This window comes from Nanorana parkeri, unplaced genomic scaffold, assembly GCF_000935625.1.
Source record: "Nanorana parkeri isolate BGI_ZX_2015 unplaced genomic scaffold, ASM93562v1 scaffold1167, whole genome shotgun sequence".
NCBI lineage: Eukaryota > Metazoa > Chordata > Amphibia > Anura > Dicroglossidae > Nanorana > Nanorana parkeri.
Genome location: NW_017307435.1, coordinates 247481 through 255348, shown reverse-complemented (window position 1 = coordinate 255348; position 7868 = coordinate 247481). Strand labels below are relative to the sequence as shown.

General features: G+C 42.8%; 1 protein-coding gene across 6 annotated transcripts in view; it reads left to right on the top strand.

The window, feature by feature from the left end:
* ARHGEF11 (Rho guanine nucleotide exchange factor 11) overlaps nt 1-7868 on the top strand; it is a 171906-nt gene that overhangs the window by 63312 nt on the left and 100726 nt on the right. For 4 of the 6 annotated variants that reach the window (XM_018568289.1, XM_018568288.1, XM_018568291.1 and 1 more), the window contains one exon: nt 3610-3624. The exons of the other annotated variants lie outside the window; for them this stretch is intronic. In XM_018568289.1, the coding sequence (XP_018423791.1) occupies nt 3610-3624 (15 nt within the window). The remainder of the gene's footprint in view (nt 1-3609; nt 3625-7868) is intronic. 6 annotated transcript variants of the gene reach the window in all.

The following is a 7868-nucleotide window of genomic DNA, read 5'->3' as shown; positions in this document are numbered from 1 at the left end:
CCCCCCCACCCCCAATATTGGAGACAGTGCTGGTTGGAGGTTTTTTTTCAACCTAAAATAATTTCTCCTGATTCACCATAGAGTTGTATAAAGAGAACCCCCAGCGCGGTAGAGTTAAAAATGAATAAATGAGGGCACAGCCACAAATTGTGCATGTAGATGAGTGTTGTTGGTCAACATTCCCTTTTTGTATTCTAATGCATCTCTGCCTTAATGCATATATTCAAAGTTCAGGGTTTGACCTGTTTTGCCAGCAATGCAAACAGATCTCAGTAGTACTGGATGTGTCAAAACAAACCCCAAGCAGATCAAATGCAGCCTCAATGATCATCCTCAATACACCATTAAAGTAAATGGGAATCTCCAAACTCGAGTTAAATGTGTAAATGCAGGAAAACAACGCCCATCACATTACACTTGCCTCATGCCAGGCCATAGGTCTTGTGTTCCTGGAGCTCTTCTTCAGAGCTGATCTGCCTTTAACAAATGTTATATATTTACCAACCCCATCTAGAAGCCCAAATCGGTTTCTTTGGCATTCTATTCCTATCTGCCATTGCAAAGTGCATGACTCCATGCAAGTTACTAGGGCACGTGTGAGGTGTGCCCTAGGTGTGAGCCACAGAGCTCTAGATGGGGCCCAAATCAGAATAAGCATTAAGCATGTATCAAAGTTGGGGGACTGGGGTAAGGAAGTGAAGCTTTCCTAAGAATGCACATCTATGTTGCCTTCTATAAGGCATGGGGGGCAAAACATCACTCTGCCCATTTATTGTGATCTCTTTTGAACATATATATACACATGTATGCACTTTTATTTATATATATATATATATATATATAATACGCATTACAGAGTCTTCATTTCCATATTGAATTACCTTTTATGTCTTTGTATGGATTTAGGAGAACTTGTCACTGCTAAGAATTAAAGAGTTGGGGAAGTCCTTCATTATGCTTGCAGCAAATGTGCAAACGTGGAAACTCAAGCACTGAGATCTCACTAGGAACATGGCCAGCAATTTACTGGGGTGGCCAGTAAAAATGGGACTCGTTGCCATGCAATAAATAGGAAAGAGCTCATAAGGCTGCTATATTTTTCTACGGTGGCAACCTTAGATGTCACCTACTGGATTCCTTGAGAAATATAGGAAATGGTTAGATGGTTTAACTCACCTGCATCTAAAAAAACATTGGATTACCAGCTTTGGGAGGGCAAACCCTTTTAACATTATGGCTTGTAAGACCTGCTGGGACCTGTAGTTCAAACAAAGTCAACAACTTTCCTACTGTGGTCTTCAATGTGGACAGTGCTAAAAGGTTTTTCAGAATTCTGGCTACCATGATGACAGTAACGGTTCATATAGTTTGTGGTTTAAGAAGATTCACATATTGGTTTACGCTCAAGCTTGATGTATATTGTTGTTTGTTCTTAGCCCTTTTACTAGAGCTATAAGATTTCTGCTGACCTCTCCTTCTAAAAGTGCTAGCTGTCTGGCCATCATACTGATGCTTTGGCTCAAATACTTTGAGTCGTTGACATCGACAACTAGAGAGAGGATCAGGATTGACTTTTTCAGATTTTCACTTGCTTCTGCATTTCTCCAGACACTGTGATTCAGAATCGCTAGCATTTTTTAGAAAATGGCCAGCAATGGCATGCGTATATCTGTCATGACCGGTGTATTTTATCCATTTATTTAATATCCATATATTTAATACAAGTACTTGGAATACCACACACATTAATATGTCTTAGCTGAGGCCTAGGGTGTTTTGAAACGTTATCATCTACACTGCTCTTGTCACATACTCACAGCTGGCAGCCAATTTGCGCTTTTAGCCAATGCTCATGGGCCTGAGAATTATCTATTTTTTGGGGACATTAGGGAACAACTGCACCTGTAAAGAAACTCAAAAGCCTTCCAATATGATTTCCAATGTAATCTTAATGCGCCTAAAACCATGCTGCATTGGCCCATCTACACAAATCCCAAAACACATTCTATTACAGCCCATGTGAAGGGACTTATTTATAGCAAAGAGGGGATACTGCTATCCACTGAACACCACCAGGTTTACTCAGCACTGCTTTCTGCAATTTATGAGTCGTTCATAAAATGCAAGCCAGGGTATGGCGCCACTGCGCATAATGTTGCAGGAGTGACCATTCACCTGACGGGTTCGCCTATTTACACCTCTTTTTACACCTCTTTTCTATTATTCCTATTTATTAATTTAAATTGGGCTTGCTTTCTTCGGAGTCGCAAAGTAGGCAAAACTCTGAAAATGACAGTAAAACAAAGCAATATGCTTCATTATTGCTGAGATTTAGTTTCTTTAAAACCCATGGTATGGCCACAGTAAGGCCATACCGCTGCTTTACAACTGGGTCCCTTAGGTTCCTATTTGCAGTGTAAAGGGGTAAAATCATGATGATATTTTAGCCATACATTTTTCCAGTTTTAACAATTTTGCAAACCCCTGTGATAACTTTAGTCTTGGTTACAGTCTCCTCTCCTGTACTGAAAAATCTTCAGTATGATTTCACTGCACATTGTGAGATTCTCACAGTATGCATTAGAAGCTGCAATAAGTCAAAAAGAGCCACCCTTCCATTTATTGGATTTCAGGTCTTTTAATCATGGAGGCTCACCATTACATGTGAGCATTACCTAGTGCGGTCTGCTTCCAAATACAGCCTGCCTAGGAATGCCTACTCTTTCAGACTTACATCCACCAATCAAGGCATTTTGATATTTGCATAACGCCTCATAAGAGCCAATCCACTGCTTGCATCATGACTGACAACTTTTGCGAGGAGCACTAAGGCAAGGTACTGTAATTTTTTTTAGGAAGCTATTTACAGCACCCTGCCAGAACCTCCAACCAGCCATGATCTAACCTGCATTGCATAGAGAAGCACAAAGACACAGTGATGACATCACTGGGTCTAAAATAAGGAATGGACAGTAAAGCATTTACATATTCTCAACAAGCAGTAAAAGAACTTCAAAACAAGCCATGTCTGACCCATCTAGCGACTTGTACTGTAAAGCTATTCATTCTCAGATGTCACAAAATGGAGGTAAAAACTACGGACGGAAGTCCATTCCAACAATAGCATCTATTCTTTACTGCTCTGATCAGCAGGGGATTTGTGCATGGATCCCTTGCTAATCGGAGCAGACGGGCGCCTGTGAAAAAGGGGCATTAACCTTTCCTTATGGGGTCAGTATTCAATTTCACAGCATATATTGGCAACTGGGGCCTGCTGGCTTGTTTTTAAAATGGCTGCACACAGGCCATGAGCGGTCTTATTTGCTGACCTGGGCTGTCTGCAGATTTGATAGTCCATTCAGATTCAGTGCGATAATTATCAGACGGATGACTTAGTGTCGAGCACTGAGATCTTGTTCGGTTTAGATAATGCAATATTTTGTCAGTTTGTTGCCGGTTGAAGTATCTTCAAATTTCCATATAACCACTAAAACGTCAGTAACACATCCTCAATGTTCATGTGTGCATCATTCATTTTGTTTCTGTCTCAACTAACCTGTGTCTTTTTCTTGTCCATTTCATCCTGCCGCTGTCCCACTTTCCTACCAGTCCCATTGCAGCCTGGTAAGACATGACTGTCATTGTGTTTTGCTTGTGACTTGAACATTTATGTGTGCAGTGTGTAAATCACTACATTATATGGTTCCAGGGAATGATTCTCATGGCAGGTATAGTTTGAATGACCTTGACTATAGCCCTTCACGCCTCAAACACAACATAAATTTCATTCATGTACTTTGAGAATGTTAGGTGGCCATTTTGATCTCTGAATCAGTATTTTTGAGCAATCAGCTTCTACAGCTGGATGAATTCATAGGGGCGCAGGACCACCATTGCCAAAAATATTATAATCTCATAACTGCATGTTAATGCATAGATACATTTTTTACATGACTATCCTCCACATTTACAAGCCCGTCAAGATGGTACGGGACAGGCTATAAGACTGCCAGCAAGACGAAAAACGGTTACCATTTCTTCCTATGGTATAAAGGTCTTTAAAGGGTAACTATACTTTTGTATAATTATCCTTTAAAGTTGCACTAAACTCAGGAGTTCATTCTTAAAAATACATTCAAGTACCCCAACTATTAACAAAAATGTATCTTGTTTGTATATCACTCGGCTGTAGATCCTCAAATCATCTCTGAAATTGGTGCTGACACTGTCCATTCTTCTGGAGGGTGGCTACTTTTGTTCCCCATGGTCCCTGTGTGTGTTGTAAAGTAGTTACCAGCCAAGCTCACTCCTGTGATGGACTACAATCTCACGTTCAGTTTACTAATTTCTATTGAGATTTTAGTCAATCATGGGAGCGAGCTTGGAGCGGTGGCTACTTTACAACACAGGCTAGGCAGCAGGTTAGAGTAATCCAGGGACAGGCTGGGGTCAGGGCTAGGTGGCAGGTGAGAGTAATTGAGCGACAAGCTGAAGGTTCAGTGTAGACCACAGACAAAAGTGTAATTCAGGGTCAGGTAGAGATCAGGCCAGACAACAGGCAGTAAGTATAATCTGGGAACTGGCTGGGGTCAAGGCTAGGCAGCAGAGATGAGGCAGGCTAACTATGTCAGAGTCAGGGTTCAGAGGGTTGACTACGGGGCCACTGTAGACAGAACTACTACTAGTAGCGTGTAATGCTTAAATAGAGCGTCCTGAGCGCCGCAGCTAATCAGGACGGAAGAGGCAAAATGGTCGCACCCAACTGCCTGGCAACAGGGACACTCTCTAATGGAGTGTTGCCGCTGGCACATCAGAGCAGAGGGGCCTCTTTGGCAGTGCAGGGCCTGTTGCCGGGCAACTATCGCGGACTGCAGTGGAAGGGGGGACTGTTTTAACGTGTAAAATTTTTATATAGTAGTCTAACATACTTAAAAGGGCAATTGAAATGGAAAGAGGGATACTGGTTTCCAAAAATGGGACAGTCCCTCCAAATTAGAGACAGTTGGGAAATATAGTTTTTGTTTGAAATTTTGTTTTGCTAAACCTTATGCAACCATGAAAATCAACCGTACAGTGCTATGGGGAATTCTCTAAGTCACTTTTAGGTCCTATTAATTATCGCAAAATCAGTCTGCTGATTCTTCTTCTGTTTTATTGGTTCTCACTACATACCTTGGTTCTTCAGCTCTGGCTTGGAAAGGGTTAGGCTGTGCTATGTGTGGACCTGCTGTCAAGGTTATAGCACTTTGTCTGTGTACTGTGACGTTTTATTTCAGACATTCCAGTACTGCCAGGAAACATTGTTAAAGAATTCAAAGAATGCTCTGGGGCAGGAGCGCTTCCAGCTGAATTGTTGCCTGAGGTGGCCGGTTTTTCTGCCCCCTTCCCCCAAGGTAAAAAAGAAGGTCTCGGGTGGGAACCTCATCTCATGCTGCTATACTTATTATGGCGGCTTTCCACTTCTTGTTTGGGGGATAGTGGGTGATTACCATGGTGATGCGGACACCCGCCGGAGATAAGTTTTGGCTTTTGAATTTTTCTGTTGATCCTGCTATACATGTCGCATGGACGCTCCGGCCTTCACACAGTGTGTCGCTGAGCGGTACCTGAGCCCCAACTGTGCTCATGGGAAGCACAGCAATGCTTCGGGTCTTACATGGCAGAATTTCCACTTACATTGACCACCAGTGCATCATTCCTCTTTTCTGTGCTGCCTTTCATATTAACCTGCCATCAGATCTAATAATCTCTGCATACCACATCAATATTACTGGGCTTCTGTTTAAAGTGAACCTAAACTAAAACCTTTAATTAGCTTTAGATAGAAAAGGGACCTTTTTAAATCCCTGCTACCAGTTGGGGAGGCTTCCCTTTAATTCCTGCCCTGCATGCCGCCTGACTCTCTGATTGCCCGGGAAACTGGCTCCATGTCAGCGGAAGCACCAGTATCGGTACTCTGTAACAGCGAGTACCGAAAGCAAAATATCGGTACTCGCAGACAGTACCGAAAAAACGGTAGTGGTGCATCCCAAGTATCTATAGAGGGTCAGCGTTGTCACCCTAGTACACCTCCCTCCTTAAAGGAGAACTATGGGGTCAGTGTTTTTCCCCATAGTTCTCCTTGGTATACCACGAGCTACAGCTCGCGGTATACTGAGACGCCGCACCTGGAGCGGATCCCGACTTAGATGACGGGATCCGCCCAGCTGCGTGAGTGACAGCTGGCTCTGCCTATCTAGAGGCAGAGCCAGCTGTACCCGCCCCCTCCCCGTCCGTTCCGCCAGTCAGCGCTGGCAGATCGGAGCGGGAGAGGGGAATCCAGCCCCTCCCCCTGTCACGGCAGAGAGCCGTGACAGGATCGAGAGGTGAGGGAACCCGGTATGTTTTCCCTCACCTCCCTATCTACTGAGCCGACCTGTGACAGTCTCATTGTCACAGGTCGGCTTAGAACTATGAGGTGAGTGGAAATCACTCATGTCATAGTTCTCCTTTAACAGGAGGAAACTGTTTAATGTCCTAACATACTTCCTGATAGCATTCTTTGAGATAACTCTGCAGAGAACAGGATAACACTGGGTTTTTGACTCAACAGGTTTTTTTTTTTGCACTAATTGAATAGATATAACAAGACACTTTCAGTGGTATATTTAGCAGAGCACCAACAGGTTGATTGTTAGAGTTCACATACCCCTTAAACACCTATTGGATGAATTGGAATTCCGATTCTGAGCCAAGTCTTGTCCAAAATCAGTACCTGACCTCACAAATGCTATTTTGGCTGAACGGGCACAGATTCCCACAAACATGCTCTCAAATCTTGTGGAAACCCTCTCTAGAGGAGTGGAGATTGGTATATTTGCGAATTGGAAGCCAACCCCATATTGACATCCATGGTTTTAGAATAGGAGCTCATTTTAATGAGATGGTCAGTTGTCCACAAACCTTGCATGTGGCATGTGTGTGTATGTAAATATATACATACACACTGCCTGCCCCCCGCCCCCCCCCAAAAAAAAGTCACACACTCTAGTATTTATTTGGACCTTTAGTATTTCATTGCAGCACACATCCACCATGGCATTGTTTCGATCAGCTTATGCAAATATGGTAGAGTTGGACTTCTGTGTAAAGTCTTTTCCAGCACATTTGGCAAAGATTGGCAATGGGGTTAAGGTCTGGACTTTGTGGTGGCCAATCTATGTTTTTTATTTTTTATTTACTGCAGTAATTGCCCAATGGAAGACTCTTACCTATTTGCTTAGCTGAAATATACAGTATTATGGTATGTGTGAATTCATCATCAAAATTTAGTTTGTAGATCCAGCTCCTAATAAGGAGGAACAACAGTGTCTTTGTTGACCACCTTTTGTCTCATTAAAAACCTATATGGATCTGATTGAGCAAGAGAGGAGAAAATGTCCTTCATGTATCTCATCCAGCTGTGTGTGGTTTGATAACCTGCCGTTCTGTCTCTTCACAATGAATGTCATTCAAACTGTTTACATCATTGTAGTATGTCAACTTGCTGAAGATCTGCCTTGTAAGCCAGAATAAAACAAGAGTTTGTTGGAGGTCTTGTGCTCTCCAAAGTTCGCCCAACAGACTTCACACACTACCAGGATCTCAAGCTTTAGGCTGCTCGCCTCCTTTGCAAGTTGAGCCAACTCGCCCTGCTGGGGCTGGGTCAACACGTTTCTTCCATGTACCAATTTGTGTCCGTTTCTCCATGCTAAAGGTATTTTCGGATCTTTGGTGAAGATCTGCAGATGAGCAATTTATATATATATACATTATATATATATATATATATACACACACACACACACACACACACACACACACACACACACACACACACACTATATATC